The sequence below is a fragment of the Harpia harpyja genome, chromosome Z, assembly GCF_026419915.1.
Source record: "Harpia harpyja isolate bHarHar1 chromosome Z, bHarHar1 primary haplotype, whole genome shotgun sequence".
NCBI lineage: Eukaryota > Metazoa > Chordata > Aves > Accipitriformes > Accipitridae > Harpia > Harpia harpyja.
In genome coordinates, this window is record NC_068969.1 from 89,873,659 (window position 1) to 89,901,650 (window position 27,992).

The following is a 27,992-nucleotide window of genomic DNA, read 5'->3' on the forward strand; positions in this document are numbered from 1 at the left end:
GGAAGGTCCTGCCTTTCCCAGGTCGGGGTTTTTGGGCGTTTTTTTTCTAACTTGAGCCCTCCATTCAGCTGGCTGATTTCCACCCTGCCATCCCTCCTCTGAAACATTTCGCTTCTGTTGCGGAGGATGGTCATGGCCATGGCCAAAAGCTTTCCTGAGTCTCCCTCCCAAAGCGGTTGTGAGAAAATGATGAAGAGGGCACTTTGTTCCTGACTTACTCAGTCTTGTCTTATTAACCATAGGACGGCACAGCCCCAAGTACCCAGCCTGGGCTGAAAGCACACTGCCAGCTCTCACGGTTAGCTAAGTCTTTTATTTTATTTTTGTGGAGAAACAGTGTTTAGCGACTGGGACCAAGGCCAGGAACAAATTAGTGGTAGAACCAAATTGGAATTTATGATGTGACTTTTTGGCTAAATTGCTTGATATTCCTCTCTGAATATCTTTCTCTGTAAATGATGTATTCACAAAGTTAGGGGTGCCGGCAATTAGAATTTTGCATTTTTAAACCGTACTTGATAGGTTTGGTTCACAATGAGACTTTGCAAATTGTGACTGCATCCCAGGTTTTGGGTGTCTGTAGGAGGACAAGGCCTACTGGCTGAGCTTGTGCCAAAGAACCTTTTCTAAAAATATTGCTGAAATGCTGTCTGCTTATCTTCCTCTATTCCCCTCTTATAAAGTAGCTTTTATGTTTTATTAAATTCTTCCTTATGAAAACTACTGATAAAGCTAAAATAACATCAGAAGAGACTTGATTCATAACTTTATAGAAGTAACAGCTGAAATTCTGTAAGTTTAAGGCATGGTTCTGAAGAGACCTCATTTTAGCTATTTTTCTGTTCAGCTTCTTCTCCTTTAACTGTGCACTCTTTGTTTTTTAGATCTTTTATCCAGAGACTACAGATGTCTACGATAGGAAAAACATTCCTAGGATGATATATTGCATTCACGCTCTAAGGTAACTGGTGATGGGAGTAAAAGTTAAAGTAATTGCTAAAACTAGGAGTGTAAGCCTTTAAATGGCTTTACAGTAACCAGTATACCAAAATCTGTCAGAATTTACAAGTTCATTAATTTAATGAACTTTGCCCAACTTTGTCAGGATTATTGGCCAAATTATTTTCAAAATAGAAATGAAGGACTACTGAATTTAGCACAAACACCCCTCCTTCAATGAGTACACCCCCTTACAAAGTGCAGACACCATTTCAAAACACATGCTGTAACAGAAACCAAATAAACAAAAACTTAGCAAAATATTAGTATAACCACGGGGCAGATGTGCTGAAAAGAGTAAAAATGATGATGAACTGACATCTTTCTGTCCCAAAAAAGGAGCAAATAATTGATGTGTTCTGAGGCCATTCATGTAAAAATATTTTCCAAGATTTTAAAGTTTTGAGCAACTTGATTTTTGAATGTAAAGTCAGGAAGGCTTTGTCCACACCATTGAAGGCAGAGCTTAAAATTTACATCCTGCCTTATGGATTTTCTTGATGTTCGTTACTTTTAGTGCTAAACATCTGCCTTGTGCTGTCCCTGGTGTGAGGGGCAGTGGTGTTGGCAGACAGCTCCTGCCTCTTGTGGCTCTCTTAACTCATTTCCTGCACATGGAGACCTTTTTCTTTCATTACTTTCTTTCAGCTAGGCTTGCAGACAACATAATTAACTTATGCCCCAAACTCTCTTCCACATTCCTAATGGTGTTCCAAGGCACATCAAATGCTCCAGGGCTATAGGTCAGAAACTATTCAATACATGCTGCAACTGAAATTTTTTAAGGTCTAATCCTTGAAATGATGTCCCCACTCTTGCACTCTATGTGCACTCACTGCCAATAAATAGGGCATACTGTGAAAGTTCATCATATTTCTTTCAAATGCTAGGTTTTCAGAGTTGACAGCCCTGGGGGAGGGTTTGTCACCTTTGACAAGTGTTGCCACTTGAAATTATTATGCCTGGTGTAATATTAACTGGACAGTATCATCAGGACTGTTTGAGGGTAGCCCTTACCTAAAACTTGGTAGCATGGTCTGTTCTGTCAGTGTAAGCTTGTGAGTGATTTCTTGAAGTGGATACATGGGGGTCTAATGTTAACCAGCTCAGGCTCACACAGTGGGCTGCGTGCCCCTTCAGCCACATTATGGGCTGGCTCAGATGTTTTACAGGAGGTGGAAGAGCACAGTGAGGTTTTCTGATACTTGCTTGCTCATGTATGGAGGAGGACTTCATCAACTGTGGATTTGAATGCTACATGAACAATAAGCCCATCACTTCAATACCTTAAGATCTGCCTTATCATGACATTGGCAATAACTCTTTTCATCTTGAACAGAATTTTGCAATGGGTTGACTTTTGCTAGAAGTTTTCCTTTCTCCATCTTGATGTGCCCCAGGATTTATGCCAGTATTAGAATTAGTCTGTATTGTCTCAGCTTTCACTTCCAATTTTGTCCTGTTTAAATTACTTTTCCTTGCTGCTTATCAACACAAAGCTATAACTCTGTACCTACAAGTCATTATTTTATAAATGGACTTCATATCAAGTGTGTCATGCCACACTGAAGGGGAATAGGCCTGCAATGCTTTTGCTTATGATGCTTTCCCATGAAAGTGTAGGGCCCTGTGCCTGCATTACATGTAAGAATCAAAGAAACAACTGTTGAACAACTTTTATTTCCATGCCTTTTCCTAAAATGCATGTCATAAGTCCTTCACTGGAGTCTTTCAAACCAAATTCCAGTGTCAGTATTGAATGGCACACAGCCTACCTTGAAAGCAGTCTGGGAAACAACAGAATTAAGGACAAGGCACTTGCCTGGCCAGCAGTGTTCCCAGTTGGATTTGCATCAGAGGAACACTGAGCTGCAGTAGTCCAGTTCTGTTCCCCTTCTGCTTTTGTTGTAACTACTGACCTGCTGGTGTCTATCCCCCTGGCTCCACACTCTGTACCCCACCCACTCTACTCTCTGGGTTTGTCAGAGCATCCTCTCCAGGGGATCAGTACAGGGTTCACAGACCCTGGAAAAGTCCATGTCCCTGTTGTTCTCAGGGTCCAGCACCACTACATCTAGAAAGAGCAATTGCAAGCAGGCTTTTCACCTTTGCAGCTGTAGCATATGCACATGACCACTGAATGAAGAATCACCATTCAGTTTAAATGCTAAATTCTAATGCATCTTGGAGCACATGCTCAAATTTCAAAGGCTTATAACTTGGGAAAATTGAGCACTTCCTCAGAGAGGTGAGGAGTTGACCTACTTCCCATTCATTCTTAGTTGTTACCAAGTCGTTACTCTGAAGCAACATGATTCTTGAGCTTTCCAACAAAACTATGTAAATTTAACACAGATAGGATATTTTCTTACTCTTAGAAATACTGAAGCCATATTTAGTTGAGATCTTTCCTACATGAATTCATTTATACACAGTCAGTGTGCATAATTTAAGTGTTTAAAATTGATAAGATTATTTTTAATTGCCCCTTTAAGCAGCATGAAATAGCCTTAACTGTAGGTAATGGGAGCAAAAAGCTCCATCTATCCAGAGGGTCTATTTGACATCTGAAATGTTAACATCTCACAGGGAGAGTCTTTGGTTACTTGGGCTCTTGCTGACCTTTGAGCTGCTAGAGGGCCTGAAGATAGACAATGACTCTAAGCAAGATGGTTTAAATATATTTTTAGGCTATGTCCCAGTTCAAGTCTGAAATGAAGACCATTGTACTTACAGTATTTGGAACAACTTGCACTGTCAAATACAGCACTGCTCTGGCCAGGAAGGAGTGACTTAGCAAACAATTTCTAGACTCCTGTTGAATACAATTACGCTCTTGCTTTTCTCCTGTTTGAAACATCAATACTTAAGGCCCAACTTGAAAAATACAAAGGCATAGGCCTCATTTCTTGCACTATTTTTCCCGTGAAAACCAATTTGGATTTGTTCCTGGACTAAATGAGGTTAAGAACTGCTTCATTTAAATTCAGATGTTAAGAGTGATTCTTGTTCATAAATAGCAGGGCTGATGAGGTTTTGGTGGTTTTTTTTCCCTGCAAAATTTGGTTTTTAAATTATCTTTGCAAGCAGATCACTGCTACATCCTCGACAAACTATCCCTTTGAAGCTAGACAGCTTCAAAACACTGTTTTCCTAGGAAGCAATAGAATAACAAGCATGTCTTTTTAAAAGTGCGCTATTTTTCAGATCTGTTTTTTACAGCGTGTTATACATGAGCTAAGCATAAAACAAGACCCAGGAACCTCTGCCTGGTATGAACGTCAGTTCTGTGTGGGCGATGCAAGGGGAGCTTCACCTGGGAACTACCCTTTCCCCTTTGTTTCTCCCCTGCTCCTGATGCCTCATATCCAGCTTTCTTAACCCCAAGACCCCCTGCTTTTGATTTTGTGTGGGTTGTCTGAGGTTCAAGTTACACTATAAAAGCATTAAGCAAGCTGTTTGAAGTGAAATTATACCTTAATACAGAGTAGAAGTGTCTCTGTGTTCCCTGCGACTCGAAGCACATTTTCAGCACCACCTGGTGGTTAGTAGGTTTCTCCAAAAAAAGGAGCGTAGGAAGTAATGCACATGTCTCAGTATCGTCCTGGAAGTGCTGAACAGCAAAAATATAGGTCTCTAATGTTCATACTGCTTTTTCTTCCTCTGTCTTTTTATTGTGGTGACCCCCAAAGAAGCTAGCATAGTCCCATGATGCTGCTGATCACCGTAACTGTATGACACTCAGCCCTTCAGCCAGGACTGTGTCCCTGACTCAGAGTAAAATCTCTTTAAAAGCCCACAAGGGAAGACTGGCAAGCAGATCAGGGTAACAGAGGAACCTGGTTTATTACTATAGTCATGTGGTTCTTTTCCTGGTGTATCTGCCTTGCATTTAAGACTGCTGCTGCCATTCTCACCTTTCAAAGCAAAGCTTTTGAGGGGCTGCAGCAGTCAAAAGAGTGTCGACATACATGAGATGTGCTGCTGTGTCCGTCCAGGTCGTGACAGGGCACAGGAGTAGCTGTGGTAGCATGGAAGATGAAATGCTGATTCTGTGTGCTCTGAAATAATTGTGACAGCTACAAATACTTGCTTTGAAATCTCATCCTGTAATTTGCTAATAGCAAAAAAACCCACAACAACAAAACACAAAAGGGAAATGTTCCCATCTAGAAACAAAAACCTCAAGTCATAATGTACATTTGCAATGTACAACGTTGGGGTGAAGTCATTTAAATAAGAGGTGCAAAATAATCCTTTTTGAGGAATGTGTTATTTAAGTCTTGTTTTTAAAATCTACATTTTGATCCCTGCTTGCAAAACTTACTTGTTTATTGTTTATTTAATTTCACTGATAAATTATAGAAACACCAGTCTTTTGAAGGTAAATACATGCCTTTTCTTTGAAAGATATTGAGAAAATGTGGATATACTCAGCTGTTTTTTCAGATAGCACGCCAGAGCTCTAGGAGTAATGAGTATAGATATTTTTCATGCTATATTGAAACAAAAATATTAGTTCCCGGAGACCACTTCAGATTTAACTTTCTTCATTTTCAAAAGCTAAATAGCTAAAGACATGCATATGAGATGGGCTTCGATGGACTTACTGGTCCTTGTTCCTCTACACTTAGTAAGAAGGGTGTCAGTGATTTGTGTGTCTTCAGCTATTAATTACAGGGATGTAATAACACAAGTAAAACTAGCACATAGATCCAAAGCTATAAGCTGTACTAAAGTGCATTCACATCTTGATTTTTTCCCCAATACTAGCTTTTGAATTTCTCTAATTGTCTTCCACTAAGGTTTTCTACTTGTTTACACATCCCCTCTGATCTGAGATACACTGACAGTGCCTCTCTCTTAGACATGCTTCTTTGAAACATCAAGTCAAAAAAGACTTCTCTTTCTGTAAGACTTAAAAACATAGCATAAAAAAACCTATAGGGTTAATTTATTCCATATCAGCCCATGAAAGTCAAGGGTTAATGAACAAGCTTCATAAAAGTGCTTTTTTTCTTGTACAGAAAGCAAACACCTCAATCACATGTAAGACACTAAATTCTAATTTTCTTCTTTGCAGTTTATATCTGTTCAAGCTGGGATTAGCACCACAGATCCAGGACCTACTGGGAAAAGTAGACTTCACAGGTAATAAACTGCTTACCTAATCATATGTTAGATGGTTTCTTCACCCAGTAAATCTGCTAACATTGTACATATTTTCTATTATGGTCTTTCTCCTCCCACAAGTTTGTTCTGAACACATCCTAATTAAATAGGTGGGTGGCTGCTATTTTTAATGAATGTCAGTCTCTGAAGGACAGAAGGGAGTGAATTTGCATGGAATACTTGTATCTCAGATTCCTTCAAAATGGGGAGGAAAAACTGCTAGGAGGCTGTGGCCACAAGTGCTTTCAAAAATACTGCACCCGTATTTGTAGGTATGGTGATTCATAATGAAATTCTTATGCTTTTGTTCTGATAATACTTCTTTTTTTATGTGAACAGAGGAAGAAATCAGCAACATGCGAAAGGAGCTAGAGAAGTATGGTATACAGATGCCATCTTTTAGTAAAATTGGTGGGATTCTGGCCAGTGAATTATCAGTGGATGAAGCTGCATGTAAGTGTGGCTCTTGTTCTGTTTTCTACTGGATAATTTGATAGAACGCTAACAAAATATTTTCTGTGTTTTAATTCACCTAGCTTGCCACCACTTAATAAATAACAAGAAAAACAAGCAAGTTTTCACTGACTATCACACTGCATCATTTTTACAAGACCTCTTGCAATTTTTCAGTCTGTATTTTTGAGCATCTCTATTGAACCATAGGAAGTGATACCAGAGACAAAGATTTCTTACAATCTGTTGCATGGGTTTAATGCTTTGGTAGCTAGTGCTCCTCTAGAAAGACGAACTGACCTCTCCGTGTGCCTCTGCACTGTAGGCAGTACAATGGACACAGCTGTGGGAACAAGGTGTCTTCTCTGTCCATCCTTCCTCTGTTGGCAGTCTTCCTGAAACACCCCATCAGGCTGCTGTGAGGAAAAGTCACTGTTCCAGATAGACAACTCTCTCGCATATGGTGGCGCATATGTGGAGGAACCATTTGCCTCCATGGGCAGCTTTCAATCTATCTGACCACTGGCATGAGACCCACAGCATGGTAGAACCTTGCCGGAGGGCACATCCTGCTGGTGCATCTGAAATAAGCTTTTCCTTTTTAGAGGGATTGATGCACAGTTATGGTCCTTTTGAGTCTGCCTTGAACAGCTTCCACTCAAAAACAAAATTAAAAGCTTTTTTGCTGCCCGAGCCTATCCAGCTGTAAATGTGCTTTTTCTGTTTTTCAGTTTTTTGTGGAATGAAGTGATACATTTAAAACAACAAAATGCTTGACCTTAAATGACATGAAATGAAGTGTGTTCACTTAAATCCACACTTGACGTCTAGTTATTTTTTTCAAAATCCTAGCCTTTTTCAGAGGACCAAATTGAAGAACAGAAGGGCTGGCTTGAGTATGTTCAATAGCACAGTGGGTCACTGGTACAAACCAGTAACAGTGCCCTAGACTGTACATGGGGAGGTGGAGGGAATAAAAGCTGCATTATAATTAAGTTCCATTGCAACTTTGTTAAACCTTGCAAAGTAGCATAATTGAAACAAGCTGATCTATGATGTTACTTAGTGTGTTGAAATTTCCAGACCTTAACTTAAAACACACTTCCTGATGTTGATTCGCATTCTGTGTTGTATATTCTGGAGTCTGCTATAGCTTAGTAGGTGCATGCTTCTGCAAAGCTAGCTCTTAAAATACTGCCTTTGGAAGTGGGGGTAGTTTGTCTCCTTTTTTTAGCAAATTTTCAGAGATTTAATGACTACCAAGCACATTTCCAGGGAGCTTCCTTCCTCCCCTGAAGATGAAAGGGCTGCAACTTCCTTCTCTGAAAGCTTATTATAGTGTGTGTAGGGTTTCCTTTAACTTCTGAAGAGTTTTCAGTCTTCCATAGAAAAGCAGGGTTTCCTGATGCTGGTCCTGTCCCTTTGGGCAAGGAGTGTGCTGTAGATAACACGCCCTGCCCCAGAACAGGAAACATCTGCTATGGGAACCCTCGTGCACTAGTGAGGTTGGACATGGAGATCCTGCAAAAGGAAAGGGTCTACCACCCTGCTTCTGAAATGGAGTAAGCAAAAGGAGATATCAAGTGAAACAGCTGCTGATGACTCCTCCTGTGCTGTCAGCAATAGTAGAAGTCAGCATGCAAAGAGTAAGCTTAAGTGCTTTCAAAGGGAGCTTATTCTGCAGGTAACCCTCTCTGTTATTCTTCCAGACTACTCTTTCAAGTCCAATGAGGCTTCTCACTGTTTCTCTTGGTAGATGGGTTCACAACATCCACCAATACCTGTTCACTTGTCTCCTAACCTTGAACCTGTCTTTTGACCACTTTTTGTTAGCTCCACTTACGTCAGTGAGACTTCTTACACAACTGTGGAAGAGATTACATCTTTCCTATGTGTTTTGTTATATGAGCATTTGGGGGTGATATGTGTGTCTAAGAACAGCATTCTTCTCTTAGCCCCTTGAAGTTGATCTGGGTGTTCATAGAGTCATAGTTAGAAGGGACCCACAAGGATCATCAAGTCCAACTCCCTGCTCCTTGCAGGACGACCTAAAACTAAACCATATGACTAAGAGCGTTGTCCATACACTCCTTTAACTCTGACAAGCTTGGTGCTGTGACCACTTCCCGGGGGAGCCTGTCCCAGTGACTGACCACCTTCTCAGTGAAGAACCTTTTCCTAATGTCCACTATGAACTTGCCCTGTGTCGTGGTTTAACTCCAGCCAGCAACTAAGCACCACGCAGCTGCTCACTCGCTCTCCCCCACCCCCAGTGGGATGGGGGAGAAAATCGGGAAAAAGAAGCAAAACCCACAGGTTGAGATAAGAACGGTTTAATAGAACAGAAAAGAAGAAACTAATAATGATAATGATAACACTAATAAAATGACAACAGCAATAATGAAAGGATTGGAATGTACAAATGATGTGCAGTGCAATTGCTCACCACACGCCGACCAACACCCAGCTAGTCCCCCGAGCGGCGATTCCCCTCCCCCACTCCCCAGTTCCTATACTAGATGGGATGTCCCATGGTATGGAATACACTGTTGGCCAGTTTGGGTCAGGTGCCCTGGCTGTGTCCTGTGCCAACTTCTTGTGCCCTTCCAGCTTTCTCGCTGGCTGGGCATGAGAAGCTGAAAAATCCTTGACATTAGTCTAAACACTACTTAGCAACAACTGAAAACATCAGTGTTATCAACATTCTTCACATACTGAACTCAAAATATAGCACTGTACCAGCTACTAGGAAGACACTTAACTCTATCTCAGCTGAAACTAGGACACCCTGTTTCTAAAGTTCAATGTCAGAGGAACCAGTCTGTCTCTCTGCTTCTCCTCCACCATGCCAGCTGATTCTGTTTCCCATCTGATGCTATGCTGAACTGAGCTAGAGTGAAATAATTTTAGAACAACTTTCTAGCATGAATTTAATGCTAAGCAATGGGTTATCCACCAACAGCTGGTCGAGTCGTTCCAGTAACTGCCCCCTCTGAGAGCGTATAACTTCACTTCATGCTTCATTTGCCCATGTTGAGTTTCCAATGGTCTGCCTTTCTGTTCTACTTCCCTAAATTTGTACACTCCTTTGTTTTTCTAAAAACTCAAATTTCCTAATCATTGACAAGCATCTTTCATTTCTTTTATTTACTGAAAGATACTGAAGGCTCTAAACTCAGATATATAGGCCCTTAGTTGAACTTAATCCAGAAAAGTGCTTTTTACTGAATGCTTTTCTCCAGTTTAGCAAAACCATGCAATGCCACATAGCAAATAAATACTGATCGAATAAGGAAAGATGGCATTTGTGTTTTCCCTCACACATCTCATTGGTGGCATGAAAGTAAATCCCAGACAAGCTGCTGTGGTGATAAATGGGGAGTTGCTGCATTCCTCCTTTGGGGTAAGATCTAGATAAACATTTATCAGGAATTACATTTTAAATAGAAATGTCTGTAAAATCTTTGAGATGAATGTGCCACCAGACAGTTGTTGGGGTCTCTTTGTGGCATGAAGGTCCAGACAAACTGTAGCTCTAGTGAAGTCCTTAGTCTAGACTGATCTTAGGGCCAAATGTGTGCAGGGAATACCTCAGAAGGGTGTGTTAGCCATCACTCTACACCTAATGCAGCTGCAAGTGGTTTTAATTGTGTACATTCATGTAAATTTGCTGTGTGGAAAAACAAGACTATTTCTGACTCCTAAAATCTTGGAGTCAAGCATCTATTTAGTATTTGAAGTTTTCTTGTTTTCTCAAAGGAAAGGTTTAACACTTAACCTGGTCAATAGCTGTAGCGAGTCCTATGACAGTTACTCCCTTTTTCCTGTGCAGTAATGTTTTGGGAATCCTGCAAAGCAATTTGGGTATTCTCTCGCCCTGTTTGGAGTTTGCTGTCCTGTGGTTTTGCAGGTGACAGAAGTAACAGCCATTACATCACTGTCTCTCTGGTTCCCCAGCTGCTCGTGGAGATCCTCAGACAAGGAGCCAGTTCATCCCAGGAAGGCTTAGATGTGGAGTGCAGGGCTGCACCCTGCCTGGAGAATCTTAACTATGTATTCTGGAGGACAAGTTTCGTGGAGTCCGGATTTCCTTATTCTTGTGTACTATCCTTCAGATATAGTTAGTTTAGACAATACTTTCATGTGTCTTGTATCTTCATGGACATGAAAGTAGCTTTAAGAGAAAAACTACCAAAAATCTTTTCAATTCCTGCATATAATTGCCATCTAAATGACATAAGACTTGGACAATAAAATGTACCTCATGTTTTATTTTCTGTCAGTAAAATAGTAACCCCTAGTTGGGAGAAGGGTGAACATGGAACTGACAGCAGTGTGCCACATTTGAGCAAACATGGAGTGCTTTTGTTGCTGCAGTCTAGGGAAAACTTTAGGAGTGGGATGTTTGAAGGGGAATATGTAAATTGTTGAACATATATTAAACATTCATTTCAAATAAATCAGAAGAAACAGTGACAGTTTTGAATATGTTTTGCTTCCTGAAGTTTAGGATTGTGCTTTTAATTTTAGTGCATGCAGCAGTAATAGCAATTAATGAAGCTATTGAGAGGAGAAGAGCTGAGCAAACCATTGCAACTCTGAGGAACCCAAATGCAATGTTGCTAAATGTGGATGAGGAACTTGCACAGGACTATCAGAATGAACTCTTTGAAGCTAAAAGGAGAAAAGAATCAAATGCAAGACTTAAGGTAATGGTATTTTATTAGGGGTCTTATTATACATGTTTCTTCATGTTGTTTCTCATGCTGTAGTATTACTGTTTTAAAAATTAACTTAAACTGATTTTAAAAATTAGTATAATTAGGAAAAAAACCACTTTTAAGCTAAATAAGATAAATAATGGCAATGCAACAAGCTGACAGCCAGTTTTATAATATGATTATTATGAGTATGATGTAGCTTGACTTTGACTAAAGGATAAAATACCAGAAGACTAAAAACAAATAAAGATTGGTTTTCCTCTATCAACTGCTTTAGAAAAAACAAATTTTCTGTTTAAAAAGTTGCAAAAAGAATGATACCTTTTTTGAGGATAAAGTATTACTTCTGCTACAGATCTTTACTGTGAAATTATTTGCTTTGTTTTTTACACGAGAGCTAATGTTTTCTGTAGTTGAACAATGCTACATTATATTTACATGGCTATTTTACAGGAAGCAGAAAATGCTTCAAATATTGCTCAGCCAGTTACCATGAAGTGCTGATTTTTTTAGTTCATGTGGTCAACAAATTCCTTTACAAATACACCCAGCAAATATTTCAGCTGATGCAGTTTTGATGACTCCCGCTAATAACTTTTCTCTCTGCAAAGATTTGTGTGTACTAGCAACAATTTTGTTTTCTTAGAATGGAACAATCTCTGAAGAAGAGAGAGACGTCTATGAGGAGCTGCTGACACAAGCTGAGATTCAAGGCAATATCAATAAGATAAACAGTAAGCTATTCTGGATCCTTACAGAAGTATGCACGTAACACGTGATCTCCCAGATTCCAGCTGAACATGACCTGAATCCACACGAACAAAAAAATGTTTCTGTGGAAACTTTGTGAAATATACAGAAGTAGCTAATGTCTGTCTACAACAGTTTTTTCTTGCTGCTCCTTCTCTACTAATCTTTTGGGGGGTTAATGTCTGTGTGTGTGGTTTTTGTTGTAAGGATTCCTCAGTTCAGAATCAAATAATTTGTTGCCTGCTCTGTTTCCTTATGTTTGAGTTCCTTTTGTGTGCAGAATACTGTAAATTTTGTCCCCCTCTTCTATATAGAGCCAAAATTCATTCCTAAGCTTCCAGTTAGCTGTGGTCAAACTGCTCCCACACAGGCTCGCACAGAGCTAGACTCCCTTTGTAGGACTGGTCTTGAAATAGATAATCCTCTGCTGGATAAAGATTGCCACCCTCGCTGGCTTTTATAACAAGTGAGATGCTGACAGCAATGGACTACTTCTTCACAAAAACGTATTTGCTGTTTATAAGCATTGTTTTCATTTCAGTTCACATAGCTTTAGTCCAAGTGAATGAGGCTATTGACCGGCAAGATGAAGTGGCACTGATGGCAGGTTTGAACCGTCCTGCTCTGAGCCTATTTGAAGTTCTGCCGCAAAATTCCTCATGGTACCTATTGCAATTGTGTGATTCTAAAGAACAGAAAATGCAGGTAATTTAATGGAACAGATACTACACAACAGTTTGCATTTCTTAGCTGATCTTAATCCAGAGAAATTGCCTTTACTCTGCCTTCAGCATCACTTATGAAACAGTTTTATAAAGGTTTTAGAATAACTACTGTACTAATTGACACCAGAATAGCTGCATTTGCTCTAAAGAGCATGATGCCCTTCTAAGTAGTTACTAAGATACAAGATGAAAATTTGAGATATAGCATGCAACCCCTAATACTATGTTTGTTTTGAAAACAAGTTATAACTTGAGTACAACAAAAGGTAATATTGAATCATTAACAGCAAATGAGTCAGTTGGGTTTTAAGAAGAAAACCCATCATTTTGAGAAAGATGAAAATCACAGGAACAGATTAATGCTGTGTTTACCGTGACATTGTATTTGATGCACAGGGGATAGTACAATCAAATCCTAGTGTCCTGTCAAAGGGGTTTTATCCCTTATCTCCCATCAAACTTAAAAGCATAATTAAATCTTTTTTTCTGATCTGTTAGATAGCAGGGGTTCCAAATATGCTCGACAAAAGTGAAATACAGAAAGAAGTTAGTGTTGCCAATGCGGAAGCTGAGGCTCACAAGCTTAGTGAGTAACTGCTTTAATACTCATTTTTTACCATCACCGTTTAATTATGTTAAGCTGATTAATTGAATCTACCATTTCTTGCATGTAAACAAGGTTTCTCAAACTGAAACCATATGTGTTGCATTTTATTTTTGTAACTGTTCATCTCGGTGTCACAACTGCCAAGTCACCAATCTGTGCTGCATTGGATATACTCTTATCTAAGATAGCTAACGCTTTTTTCTTTGAATAACTTGAGCCACTGGTAAACACATTGGCTAAAACTGAAGACAATGCATGGCTTGATGGCTTGAACAAATATTTATTAGTGCAGTATTAATTCTCACTGGGAAGCAATGACCATCCTTGTAGAATTAAAATAGAATGATCACATGGAAAAATAAAAATAGAATGATCACATGGAAGAATATTTTGCAATCACATCACAGAGGAAAATTATTCTCACTTTTAGACACACATATCTAAATCTGACCTGTTCTTAGCCTACTAAGAATGTCACAAGACAAAAGTTATAGTTTGTAAAAAATATAGTTAAGGGGGATCTAAATTTGCAGTGCATGTATTCCTGCTTTTGACTGGGAACTTCTTTGCTAGGAAGTTCAGCTTTGGTTAAAATGCTGTTGTTTCATGCTACACCTGGGCATGGCTTAGTGGCTGTTTTGTCTCTGGTATTATTTCCAATGCTTTGAATGCAGGCTGATTGCTTTCGTAATGTGACTTAAAGGCTGTACTGTGAGGTCAACATAAGCCAGAAGATAAGTTTGACTTGCTATCTCAAATGTTACGTTATTTTAGGTTGGTTAGGCATGGTAAGCAGTACTTCCTCTAAAAGAGTTGTTCCTTGGTAAAGGTAATGAGAAGGAAAAATGTGGTGTATGAAAAGCCATAACAGCAATCTGGAGAGCAACTTGTTTCTTATGTTTGGTTTGAAAAGGAAAAAATAGTGGTTTTGTTACTGGAATGTGAACAATGTAAAGTGTGTTTTGCAAGTTGCATGCTCAGTTCCTGAATTAGAAATCAGTAGGTTGGTTATTAACTACAGAGCTCGTCTAGTCCATTTGTGGACTCTGACTTTTTTCCTCTTTGGTCTTTTCTCTAAAAAAAGCATGAATGCTGTAGCTTTGAGAGCCTTTCCTTTTTCTAACCTCAGGAATAGCCAATAGACAGAGCCGTCAATCACAACATGGCCCCATATGACTGTGCTTCAGAGCAATTGAGATGAGAGGCAAGGGGCTTGTTTAGGTGGGCCTTGTTACTTAGAAAGGTTTTCAAAGTCTCTGTGTTGTAATAGTAAGATCTGAGTGTTGCTGCATACGTGAACTCTGGATGGTGTCTGCTGTACAAGCAGTCCTGTACAGACTTGAGCAGTTAGTGGTGACTAAAAGCATTCCCTGGATAATAATATACAGAAAAGCCATAAGATGAGGTAGAGGAGGTGGGGGTTATTTTGCTGATGGAAATGACACTTACGTAATTGTCACTCTTTACTCTGCCTCATGCACTCTAACCTTCAAGGTTGTTTCGTTTTGTGCAAGACAAGAGCAGTCCCTTGTACAACATGTTCCTGGGTGTGTCCTGGACTGGGTTTCTCCAGAGCTGGCTCCTTCAGGTGTGCAATTACAGTGGCTGTGACTAAGCTAAGGTGTGTTTTAAGGGTTTTGCAGCTGCCTGAGTGGGAAGTGTTTTTCAGCGTTTTTCTACTGGGGTTCAAACTTCTGCTGAAGTCAGTTCAGCAATAAGCAAAACAGGAGAGTTGTTTAGGTACCAAAAAGGGTTATGCTCATACTCCTTTATGGTGGTCTGTTTAATTTGAAATTTGAGCTGTAGAGAAGGGGATAATTTCTAGATGGCAGTTTTTGTGAGGACTGATCTTCCACACTGTTAGACAAACAAACAGGTGCTGGCATGCAGAGGAAGTCCTAGAAGCTGTAGCATGTGGTTTTCCATCAGTTCAGCTACTGAAAATCTCAGTCCCCCAACGTATTTGGTTGATTTCCACCAGGCCTCCTGAAATGAACAATAAAAATTTTGTTGGTGTTGCAGGACAGGCTCGTTCTAGCTAGCTAAGTCCTACCAAAAGGAGGAAGCAAGGGAGGAAACATGGCGCAGGAGAGGAGTGTTTGGGGTGAAGCAAGACTGAGGCGCTGCAGCTGATGTACCCAGCAGTACCTGCCGCAAGCAAACCCAGGAGGGATGTTAGGTCTTTCTCTGTGCTGGGATTGGGTCAGCAACTTGTTTTGGGTTAAAGGTACAATAAGCAGTCTCTAATATCTAAAAGTCCAGAAACCTTAAAGTCTTTCAGTCACTTATTTGCTGCGTACCTTTGAATAGACACTGTTTTTAAAACATTCAGTAGTTGTGTCTTCAAGAATCTCACACAAATATGTTTCTTCTCTAATGACAGCAAATGATACTCTCTGGAATAGCCTAACTGCCATCTACACGGCATAAAAAGCAAATGGCATATGAAAATTAATAGGCTTTTCTTTCCCTGCTGTTCTCTAGAACTTATAGCAGTTGACAATATCAATACTGCAATTCGTAACAGTGATCCCAGTAAAACACTGGTTGCACTGATGAAACCGGAGGCGCAGCTTCCTGTTGTTCACTCATTTGCTGCTGCTGTCTATCAGACTGAGCTGTTCAACCTCCAACAACAGAATGCTGTGGTAAGAGTGAAAAGCTTACAACCTGCTCACTGATGTTATGTAGTCAAACCACGAAAGAGCACAAACATAGCATGTTGCTGTGTAAAATGAGACTTAATTCTCTTGCCATGGTGTTATGTATTGCATGAATGGTTTTCATTGAATAGGCAATATTGAATCACAGAATTTGTTTCTTGACACACTTTGCTCTGGCTGAGCTCTTGTGTTGCAACAAATCAACTGTCATTTTTTAATTGTTGCACGCTCTTAATGAAAAACTCTGTTTTATATATTGTGTAGAAAAGTAATCCCCTGCTATGAGGGTAAGACCAGAATAGATGGGATTGTGGGGCAAAAGAATGAAAGGCTCAAGGTGTAGCAAACCCAGTAAGCTCTATCACCAGTGTTGTGTTAACCTGATATGCCTGTGACTAGGAAATTTGCCAGGCTTTTTAAATCAAGTCCATCTCCTTGATGGTATCTAGACTGTGTAACTTAAATTTGTTACACTGCTTATTTAGCTTCCTGACTACAATACATTATTGTCCTACAGAACTACCTGGCACATGATGAACTGTCTATTGCAGTAGAAATGTTGTCAGCTGTTGTGTTGCTAAACCAGGCCTTGGAAAATAAGGACATCCTAATGATAAAGAATCATCTCAGAAACCCATGCATTGGCTTCAATAATCTGGAAGAGGAAAGCTTTCAACGGTAAAGGTTCATTTTATCTTGGCTGGGTGAGACTTGGCAACTTCTGCAAAAAGGATAAGTAGGCATTTTACTAGGTGGGCTGTCCTGTGTTGTGGTTATGAAGCTGAAATAGCTGCAAGATAAACATCTGTGTTATAAGTTAATAAAGGATAATGTGACAATTGCTGAACTAGTTGTGTATCCTTAAGTATAAGTAATCGCACAACCTCGGATGTTTGAAGGCAGAGGATGTGTGAGGTGCAGGGAAAATATCCTCAGAAAGTAAACATTAAGATCTGACAAGAATTTTTGCAGACACTAAAATGTGAACCAACTGCAGCTGGAAGCTGTTAATCAGTAACCTCTCTGCAATTCTGAAAGAAGATCTTTGGAATGAGGTAGTGTTTAATGCCTTAAGCTCCAGGAAGTCCCTTAAAACAAGGCTGAGCCTTTTTTTGCCTGAGAATTGCGAAGGTCTGAAAAATGTAGCACAGTCCTGTTTGCTAAAAAGCAGAGTGTAACTCTGTGCACATGTGCATGTTTAACATTAAATCATAGCCTTCACTCAGCTGCCAGCTGCTTGCATTGCTATGTGTCTGACTGGTCACAGCCATGTGTTGCTACCTCTGTGCTCTTTTGTGTATCTGCAAAAAATATCAGGCCAAATTATGATTTGTAAGACCTGAGCCCCTGGCATGTGGGGGAGAGTGTGGGGGCATGGGCTGGTTCTTGCCTCTCTGTCACAGCTGGTGGAAACCTCCATCTGCTGCTGGAAGGCATTACTAGGCAAAAGCGACAGCAGTGGCTGAAGACCTTCACCAGGCTTCCAGGGGACATGAGTCTGAAAGTGGCCCTTGCTAGGTGTCTCAAAGCTGGAAGGAGGGCAGTCAGGATAGGAATAAGAGGCCAGTGTTTTGGTTAGAGGGAGCAGAATGCCATAAGGTGGAGCAAAATTATTCTGCCACTTGGGCTCTGCTAATGTGAGGTGGTGCTTGTGGGCAAGAGAAGCAATGTTATAAATATACAGAAATGGGCCCCAAAGTGTCCAAGTGCAGCTTTTTTGGCTGGTGTTACTGTGACCTGATCTTTAGATTAAGCTGCCAGTCAATACAAATGAAATTCTAGGAATTAGTTGGAGTAGAGAATAAAATAGAATTTTATTATGCCATTGTGTAAATCTGTGCTGCCAACCATACGTTGAATATTGCAGGAAACTTTGACTGCACAATACCAGAAGGAATACAGTAGAGCTAGAAAAAGTTCAGTGAGGGAGATGGTGTTCAATGGCTTTCTACCAGAAGAGATTAACTTTAGGAATGTGTTTCCTAGAAGAGAGAATATAGGGGAAATATGACAGAGGTCTGCAAAAGTTAATTATGTGGGGAAGGTTAATAAAAGTTGCCAGCTTCTCTTATAACTTCAGTTTTTATTTTTTTATGAGAATTGGAGCGAGAGAAGATTGGACACTATCAAATATCAAGTTTAAAATTTACATAAGGAACTGCTATCTCACAAAACACTTAAATAGTGGGAGTCATTCCTCAAGAATATATAAGATTTCAAATTAGAGTTGATAAATTAATGGAGCATAGCATTGTTTGCAACTAGCAAAGTGATACGTAACCTCTAGTTCAGGAAGCCCTTAAGTGCAAGCTGCTGAATGCTGGAAGGGCAAATCAGAGCAGGATTTATCTGTAGCACCATACAGCAAAGTGTATGTCCAGTGTGTGTATTACCATCATCCCACATTGCCAAGAAAAGTGCTCTGAACTAGCGTACAGGGCCATTTTTTCAGATCATGAAATGCATGTGTAGAACCAGCAAGGCAGCTTGCATGTCTGTATTATTTCTGGCAAGAGATGAGTTTGTCTGAAATTCATTGAAAAAAATACTAGGCACTAAGTGGTGGATGATACATCTGACTAATTCTTTATGGCAGTTTCTTGTATATGAAGTACACTTCTATATTTTATATCTTCTTGTAGTTATGCTGATACACTATTGTCTATTAAGTCAGAGGCTTCATCTCAAGGCCAAGATTATTTAAGCTGGAATGATATCCAGAACTGCATTGACATGGTTACTATGCAAATTCAAGAAGAAAATGAAAGTAAGTAATTCTTCCTCTACCTTGCCCGCAGAGATGGTAGTCTTGTCCTTGGTACATAAAATTCTGTGCTGAATGGCCTTGTACAGACACTCTTCAAGAGAGAAAAGCATTAAATAATTTTGAATGCCTGTTGGTCTTTAAATCTCCTTGAATTATTCCTGGTTGTGTTATGGCTGGTTGAAAGATATCATAGGGTGCCTGCCTTCTGCGATGCTAAAAAAAATGCCATGGTTCTCCCCACTTGGCAGTATCTTTCAGTATTTGCACTGGATGGTCTCACTTTGGGGATTTTGCAGAAATTGTAAGCAAAAAGCATATTAGGGGATAGTGGAAGAAATTACAGGCAGTGTCCTGTGGAAAAGAGTTTTTTAATGTTAAACTATTTCCAAGCCCTTGTTTTTCACAAGGCAGCTGGTAAGAAGTTATGCAGTGCAACTATCTGTCCTGCTCTCCTTTTAGGTAACCTGATTTCCCATCTGAGAGTAGCTTCTTATGCCCACTTTGCCTAATATGAATGGATTTAGAGTTTATTTTTGAAGCTGAATGTAACTGTATTGCCCTAAAAGTGTGGTGTTACAGTAAACGTGATAGCTGGTCATTTGGGCTTCAAAAATGCTAAAGGATCAAGTTTATCCACTGATACAGAAGTATGGTTGGGTTTTGGTTTTTTTTTAAACTAAAATTTGAGGCTATCAAGTTATGCCTGATTTGCTGGAGCAAGAAAGGAGAGGGCAGCTTTCAGACTGCTTGCCATTTGGGAAGCAGTTGAATGTAATTTGAGAGCCTTTGTAAGGTGTAGGCTGTTTCCAGTGCGTGTGCCCTTCCTGCACTGCCATTAGTGTCATGCGTGCTACTGTTTCATACTGGTAAAGGAAGCTTTGTATTACAGAAATACTAAAACTAACTGGATTGTTGCTTCCTAAATCTAGTCAAGTGGTTGCCATGGACCCTCGCGGCTTGCTCACAATGTGTGCCCTCCAGCCTGGTGGGATGCTGAGCAGTTCATTTGACTGACATAATCACTGTTTTGTCTGAATCTCTGCAGTCACTAGAAGTTGAAACATGCCTTAAGAAAGGTGGTCTTGCACTAGGAGAGTCAGTATTTAGTATTAAAATAGTTGCACTTGGTTTCAGTGACACTGGCTTCTGGCCAGTGATGGTTGTTTGGGGCAGAGAGGAGAGGAAGAAGGGTGGCCTCTGTTTCCATAAGCAAGCCTGCATGTCTGCACGGCCCCTCTTTGGTAGCACCCTAGAAAATTGCTCATTCCCAAAGCCTTATGAGGACATGGATCTGTGACCCCACCAGCTGGGCTTTGGTGGGTCTGGGAGAGACTTGGTGAGAGATGATCTGCTGCCAGCAGGTATGCCATCCCTCACAGGAGACGGGGAAGCCCTTGGCTGGTGCCCTTCTGGGGTGGCTTTAGGGAGAAAGCACATTTCAGCACCGTTTGGGGGTAGGAGGAAATAAGATGTTGAAACCACTGTGAAGAAAATGAGTTAGAGGTTTTATTAAATACAATGGGCCATGTTACTTGCTGACTGAAGTCCTGAGTGCCACTAGTCTGAACAATCAAGTGATTTCTCATAAGGTCAACATTATCAGATTGGTTATTTAAGGTGAAATTTAAAAAATTAGGTTAAGTTGCAATGTAATGCGGTAGCTGGGGGGTCAGTATGTTTGTATTTGTCCAAATCAGGGTTTCAAGTAATCTGGTCTGAAATCACCTGAATATAAGTCTTTCAGCACTGTAAGCCAATAAATATGTAAACATATTTAGATGTGATGCCCAACCTTTCCTTAAGCTTCATGTAGATACTCCTGCCCTGAAAGTAGGGAAGTCTGGTTTTGGTTTTTGGGTAAGATAAATTTGATTTTTATAAGAGGTAGGTTCAGATGAACCAATAAGAGTGGCAGAAAGGAAAACTGTACAACTTAGTACCTTCACATGAATTTTTGAGCAAAAAATAATTTAAATTCAGCTTCTGTTGCTGCCTCTGCTTCTTGTTACTTGATTTTTCTGTTCTTCATGTTACTGCTTTGTACCTCATATCGGATAAGTTACATCTTTCTTTCATAACTATGTCTTTAATAACTTTTCTGTTTCATAGGAATCATTGCAGTTGGCCACATTAATGAAGCAATTGACCAAGGAAATCCTGAGAAAACTCTAGAAGCCCTACTGTTGCCCACAGCCAAACTGCAAGATGTGAGACCAGTAAATGCAAGGCATTATCAGGATGTTCTGTACCACGCCAAAGCACAGAAATGCAAGGTTAGAGCCTTAACTGTTGCTGTTTGTCAGAACTGAAATGCTAGTTCTTTTCACTTACATGTGTGTCCTTGTCCTGTTCCCCTGATGTTCGGATTAACTGTGCCAATGGGGTTGTAAATAAGCCAATGACAACAAACTGGCACTAAGTAATTTTCCACTACAACTTATTCTGACTGGCAAAAGGGATTAATTCTCGATGTATTAATACTAAGACATATTCTGCGTATGTGTCACTACTGACTTGACATAACCTTGCTTCATTTTTAATTCTATTAGGTCGCTGTGGCTATTACAAACCGAGGGCAGCAGCAGCCCTGACGTAGTTATGAATTTGTGCAAGGATCTAGTTACTAGACTGTGTCAGGCAGGTAGTTACAATATGGATGCGACTTGAGGCTTTTGCCAGAAAGGAGTCATAGTCATACTGAAGTCATGGTGTTCCTTAACAAACCTCTGGAAAGTACTTTGAGGAGCCTTAGTTGCTTAAACCTGGTGTTTTATAATAGTGGAGTTTTTACGTATTTCTGTTCTGGCTTTATCATGCAACAACAAACTGGCTGTCTTGTATGTGCCTTCAGTTTAAACCTATCTCAGCAGGATATTGCTATCTGCTTCCCCAAAAGCAGTGTCCTGGTTGGCATCACAGCTCAGGGAAGCATAAACAAAGATCAGCCTAACAGCTTGCAGGGTGTGACTGAACACAAGATTAACTAAAGCTACTAGCACAGCACTTAAAATGTCCAGTGTTTGGAAAAGATGCTTACAATTCGCATGTGTTCCTAAAGTAATATGGTCAGCTGGAGAAAGTCACTGAACTTCAGCTTGTAGAAATATCTTCCAGCTATCTTGCCACCTCACCTGTGGTACCTGCTGTGAAACAGTGTGTTTCCACAATCCACCATCAGAGCTTTCAAAAGCCGTTTGCACATCTCAATTTCTTGCTTGGGTTCCCAGGTAAGGGCTGGTTTCACTGAGCCCTGGATCCTGAAAAGCTGAATTTGCATGCAGAAAGTGTCCACGTGGGTTGTGGCTGCACAGTGTTGGCCTGAGACGTGCCAGACCCTTTGTGCACGTGTAGAGAGCTGGGATGTCCCTGGGGCAGAGACCTATAGCCCACAGGTGCCCAGGTGGCTGCACAGAGCAGCCCTGCCCTGGCTTGCTCCTGCTGCCTGCCGCTGCACTCCCTGGGTGGGTGCAAACCTGGTGCCTACTCCTGTCCCCGTGTGAATGTGCTGATAGGAAACAAATGGGTGTCTCCAAGTTTTGGAACAAAAACTGTGTAATCTCTTTGAAATCTTCTTGCTCAAAAATTTGTGATGTTCCTAGAGACTTCCACTGGCCTTTCTCTCCTGAGATATTTTGTCTCTGCAGTCCTTTAACAGCTACTTAAAACATCCCCTCTGTAAACAGGACCATTGCTCCTGTTTAGGAAGAGAGCAAGACATTCTACTAAATGTGCTCCCAAGAGAAATATTCAGATGCATTAATCTGACTTACTCTCTATGCTGGTTAGTTACACAGACATCACCATTCCTTAGGTAAACATATGATTTGGATTGAACTTTCCTTAAAAAAAAGAAACCCAAACACAACTGAAAAGATCGTGCAATGTCTAAATTTTGTCTATTTCCCACTCTTTGAGCCCTGTTTAGAAAGCAGATCTGCCTTTAATTGTATTTAGCATGTTTTAAGAGTGAGCCATGGCAAAAGGAAGTATTTGATTTACAAGGATCAGACAGGTCTGCCTGTGAACTTCCTGTGTTCCCCAGTGTCTGGAAAAACATATCGGTCAAACCTGTTTGCTTATTCTAACCAGCCTGCTGTCAAGTCCCTGTAGCTGTGGTGGCTTTGGGAAAGTAGAGTCTGCACCCAAATCTCCCAGTACCTGTTAGAGGTCTTAATCTCAGATCACACCTACTTGTTCCTTGCTTGAAGTTGAAAATGCAAACCTGGAATTTATTTATTCCTGTAATCTTAAACCACAGCTTCTAACAGTTCTCAAGGCCATTTCAAACCAAGTGTATTCAGGTCCCAGGGAAGGGAGACCCTGTGTTGAGGGAGTGTATTATGGATACATGAGAAGTTAAACAGATGTGCCAAACTCTGAAATGGTTCCTGTGTTATGTGATTTTTTTTGAGTGATAGGCACACAGGTTTTACAGTTAGGTCCACACTTTTTGTATTTACAATAGTTGTATAACACCTTGATTATTTTAAAGTTATCTTTAAAATCTGTTCTTTTTCATGTTGAGGTAATGGCATGATTAAAACTAACTTCAATTAGGAGCAAGAAGAAATTGAAGAGGGGGAGTCTTCACAGGATGCAAATTCCTTGAAGACATTTTCCAGTGCAAATGATTTTATTTAAGTAAAGTTTTTTACAATGCTATTGTAAAAAAATCTTTTTTTGTAAAACATCTTTTCTCATCAGTCTTACACACTGCAGTTACAAATACAAATGCGCTAACCACTGAGCTCATTTTGTAGGAACTTACAGTTAGTATATATGTAGCTCTTGAGTTTCCATAAATGTAAAAGCTGACCCTTTGCTTTATTAATGTGGACAATCAATCACAACTAGCTTCAGTATTTGTAACACTAGGTGTTTCCTGTGAGGATGTGGAAATAGAGAATACTACAAAATAGCTTCCCTGTTTTGGTTACCAAGCAAGAATAATACGTGCCTGGATTCACACTGATAAGCGTAAGCTCCCAGCAATCCTCATGGGCTAGAGGAGTGCAGGCACTGACGAAGTGGAAGAACAAGTCTGCAATGCAAAGCTGGTTAAGCAGCCTTATAGGACATGCTGCCTTGGAAGTGTCAGGCTCCATGTCTACAGCTGTAGACTTACTGCTGTTAAACATATAGGGACTCTGGCTCTTTATTTCCAATATCCAGGGCAGTATTTGCTCTTGGCTATGTGACAGGGAGCTTCTGCAAAGCTTGACAGCTCCCAGGCATGTAGAAAACACTTTTACTTGTTCACATTTCCACTGGGCCAAAAACTTGTTTTCATATCGCTGTTCCTGCAGTGACTGTGGGCTGAGAGCTAATTTGAAGTGTTTGGAAATCCTGAATGGGCCTAAAAGTACCGTTCAGCTATTGATCCCTCTTCTGGTGTTCAGAGGCTGTGGTGAACTGATATCCTGGTTTCTTCTCCATGGCCATGAAAGTGATCTTCTCAGAAGGAAATGGAGGTGCAGAGCCACTTCCCTGAATCTACGTATGCCAGATGTTGCAATGCAAGTGACAAAATTATAGAGCTAGAAAAGCATATTTCTGAAGATATTTCTTGTGTGGTGTGTGGAAGGAAGTAAATTTTACTGAGATTGTGGGAGGTTTTTAACACTTTTTAATTTTTTAATTTTAATTGTTGCACTTGAGGTTTGTTGCTGCCCGGGTTAATGCTATACAAAATCATAATTCACATAATATTAATATAGAAATAAATTCATTTTTCCCTGGATATTTTAACCATTGTTAGATAAATATTGGATTGACTTCTAATTTTTGACATCAGAAAATAAAGGAAAGGATCAAGACAACTGTTTAAGCTGCTAAGACATAAAGCAATTAGATAAAAAGAATACAACCCATCTGTGTTGTAATAGTAGTAGTTAATGTGATGGATAATAAGGATAATATTGCTTGGCACAAAGCAAATAGCAAAGATGGTAAGGATCAAAAGACTGACTTTAACGTACCAGAACCATTCATGAGTCTTAAGTGTTCGTATAATTGAGACATAGCAAAAAACAATAGTTGCAAGAGGTATTAAAAACCCAAAGATAGCTAAAGATATATAGTAGTAGAACTGGAAGGAAGATATTGTTTCACAGGCATTGTGCACGTCATGGCAGGTAAAAATGTCCAGTTGTTTCACGTAATAGCTTTGCTGCATTATGCAAAGTGGAAGCATGTACAAGAAAACGATGGTCCACACGGTAGCGCAGACTGCAATGGCATAGGCACGTTTTGGCAGGCTCTTGTAGGTAAAGGGGTGAACGATGGCCACGTAGCGGCTGACGCTGATGCACGTGAGCAGCAGAATGGAGCAGTACATGTTGCCGTAAAACACCACAGTGGTAGTTCGACACATCATTTCCCCAAAAATCCAGTTGTTCCCATTGATGTGGTATGCTATTTTGAAGGGCAGCACGATGCAGAAGAGCAGATCTGAAACTGCCAAGTTTGCGTAGAGGATGGCAGTGCACACTGACCGGATCCTGAAAAGCAGCATCCACAAAATGATGGCATTAGATGGTACACCCAATAAAACAGCACTGAGGTAGACGGCAGGTATTAGTTTGGTGCTCAGAGAACTGGTCAGGTACTCCACTGTGGTGTTGTTCACTTCTGTTAAAGTGGAGTCATTTGACTTTTTTGAAGAGCATTTCTGTTCTGTGATATGGATGGTCGTTGTCTCCCCTTCTATAGCATAAGGGGGGATGTAATCATAGTCTCTTGCTGAAATTCCACGGAAAGTCTTAATAAGAGACACTGTTTTAATTGCAGAGCCATTCAGTGAAAATTCTGAAGCTTAAAAAAAAAGTTAAAATTGTTAAAAAGGACAAACTACTGGATTAGCAATATAATTCACCTTCAGGTATGGAGAAAGGTAAACATCTCCATGTGAAAAACAATATATGTTTAAAAGATTTGGTGGCATTCTCCTTTGCTTTAGGTGTTCATATCAAATGTACTCAAGGACAATCTTCACTTTGTCATCTCACACCCAACCTTGAAAATTTAGCATGAATTTAGCATCAAGATGATCTTTCTGCATTTTGCATGCTTTTAGTAATCTTTGGCAAAAAAATATCAGACACTTGTGGAATGTTTGTCACCTGTAGAGGGTTTTTTCCCAGTAGTAGCAATGTTGGTAATTCATCATATAAACAGAAGCCTTGGTCTAGACTTGATCAGAATTTCCAAAGCAAACAGCGGTACTATCCTTGTCACTTCACAGATGAAATGCATGACTGCAAAAGATGCAAAAAGCACTGTCTTGCCTAATACAGGCTGAAACTTTCAAATTAGAAAGTTGAAATAACCCTCAATTTTTTGGTCTTACATATCAAACTAATGTTATTCTTCAGCTTCTGACTAAAGCAAACCAGGTCTTTTCAGCTCCTCATACATGATGAAGGGCAGTCAGTCTTGAGAACTGAAAACAAATGCTTGGGCTGATATTACATCAAATTTATTGGTAACCTTTTCATGCAGCAGGAAAATTTTCGGTGAGTAAATATTGTTAGCATGTGGGCAAAGCCAGTGATGCCACTTGTATTAATGTGTTCCTTACACATTCTGTTCCTCAGTCTTTAGTAGAGAACTTTGTAGAGACACTGGCATATCCAGATAAAGCACAAAGGTATTCAAAATACTTCTAAAATCATGTGTTGCAAAATAGATTTTGCAGAATAAACAGCTGTGTAATTAATATTGTCATTTAAAATTTTTCTTAGCTGTGTTTAATGCAGAAAGACTTAGTGTAAAGCTTAGAGCATGCATCTTGAAACTGGAATTCAGAAGCAAACTCGAATTTGGATGAAAACATGTGCGTTTTTCTTTTACCCTTCCATACTGGAATAAAATATGGAAAACAGTTTTATCAGTGCTTACTGGCAGACTTATGGTAGAATGTTTTGAAATGATAGTTAGTAGACTGTATCCCTTTTAGTAATTTTCTGGATTGTTAATCCAGAACATGAATTTTAGTCACTCTTTAAAAGACATATATGTGCACGCATGCATATGTGTGTATATATATATAAAATAACTTTTAAAAATGAGCTTTGTTTGAAAACAGCTTTAATCCTAGTGATTTAAAAAATGGGCTTATTTGATTATTTCCTTTGGTTATTTTTGTCACAATAGTTATCTAAGCATTTCCTTCTAATAGCACCATCTGTAGTCATAATTCTGTTGAACATTTTAAAGCAGAAAGAACAAGACTCTACAGGTTTAAGATTATCATATCACTACAGAAATACTAGAGAGAAGACGAGTCCTCAGTAAGCACAGAAAGATCCCTTAAATAAAATTCCTTATAGAAAGTGACAGTGGGGAGGTAAGGTGTCATTGAAATGGAAGAATAAAAATCTGCCTTAAGTGAGACTTCCTAGACTATAGTTTTCTGTAAGCATGTGTGTACAACCCATTCAAGCTGGTGAAGTGCCAACACTATCAAAAAGGAATAGATACAGAAAGGAGGACTCACCTGTTGTGAAAAGACTGGAGGTAAGAGTGAGCAGTCCAGTGAAAACCAGTATCTTCATTGTAGTACGTGATATCCAGCTAGCCAAACGACGATGCTGCTCTAGTTCATCTCAAAAGGTGTTTTGTGGGGGATTTTTTTCCCCTCTGTAAGGGACTAAAGAATGATTGATCTGTCCTCCAGAAGCATCCTGTAGGCATGAGGTTTACGGTAAGGAGCTAGTTTGTTCTTTGTCTACTACAGCAAGAGGGTGTGACGTATCCAAATATGCACACATGACTCAGTTTCAGCCTCTGCCCAACACAGAGATAAAATTGCTTTACAGCAGCAATTTAACTCCTAATTTACCATAAGCCTGAAGCCAATTTGGGGGGTTCTGCTGGAATTTGTACATACAGCTATTTGGGGGTAAAAAAGGTGTTTTCTGGAAAAATCAAAGGGTACATTTAGTAAATCCTCAAGGGTCTCATCCACAATCCGAAATGACGTGTTGCTGAACTCTGTACCTTTCTCAAGGAAGAAGCCAGGCTTGGAGAAGAGTGTGGTGATCTCAGTTTAGCAAACGCAAAGGTGAAAGCAAGCCACGCACAGAAATGTGCCTTAAGAAAACTGTGCTCTGCTTTTGCCTTGTACCTCCCTAC

General features: G+C 39.9%; 2 protein-coding genes across 5 annotated transcripts in view; one reads left to right on the forward strand and one right to left on the reverse strand.

Moving 5' to 3' along the window:
* The window catches only part of IQGAP2 (IQ motif containing GTPase activating protein 2), a 131,555-nt gene that overhangs the window by 68,969 nt on the left and 34,594 nt on the right, over window positions 1–27,992 (forward strand). The window contains exons 5-15 of one of the 4 annotated variants that reach the window (XM_052776874.1): window positions 885–961; window positions 6,083–6,150; window positions 6,511–6,624; window positions 11,155–11,333; window positions 11,992–12,079; window positions 12,637–12,800; window positions 13,319–13,406; window positions 15,912–16,075; window positions 16,608–16,768; window positions 18,733–18,857; window positions 20,967–21,130. In XM_052776874.1, the coding sequence (XP_052632834.1) occupies window positions 885–961; window positions 6,083–6,150; window positions 6,511–6,624; window positions 11,155–11,333; window positions 11,992–12,079; window positions 12,637–12,800; window positions 13,319–13,406; window positions 15,912–16,075; window positions 16,608–16,768; window positions 18,733–18,857; window positions 20,967–21,130 (1,392 nt within the window). The remainder of the gene's footprint in view (window positions 1–884; window positions 962–6,082; window positions 6,151–6,510; window positions 6,625–11,154; window positions 11,334–11,991; window positions 12,080–12,636; window positions 12,801–13,318; window positions 13,407–15,911; window positions 16,076–16,607; window positions 16,769–18,732; window positions 18,858–20,966; window positions 21,131–27,992) is intronic. The other 3 variants (XM_052776875.1, XM_052776876.1, XM_052776877.1) reach the window with 3 other exon arrangements.
* Window positions 23,060–27,641, reverse strand: F2RL2 (coagulation factor II thrombin receptor like 2). Its single transcript, XM_052776878.1, has 2 exons — window positions 27,355–27,641; window positions 23,060–25,670 (listed from the first exon to the last, which is right to left on the reverse strand). The coding sequence occupies exons 1-2, from the start codon at window positions 27,410–27,412 to the stop codon at window positions 24,583–24,585; spliced, it is 1,146 nt and encodes a 381-aa protein (XP_052632838.1). The 5' UTR covers window positions 27,413–27,641; the 3' UTR covers window positions 23,060–24,582.

Coding starts and splice junctions, on each gene's coding strand:
- F2RL2 (XM_052776878.1), bottom strand. CDS start 27,412: ATGAAGATACTGGTTTTCACTGGACTGCTCACTCTTACCTCCAGTCTT. Junction 25,671..27,354: donor CTCCAGTCTTTTCACAACAG/GTGAGTCCTCCT, acceptor TTTTTTTTTAAG/CTTCAGAATTTTCACTGAAT.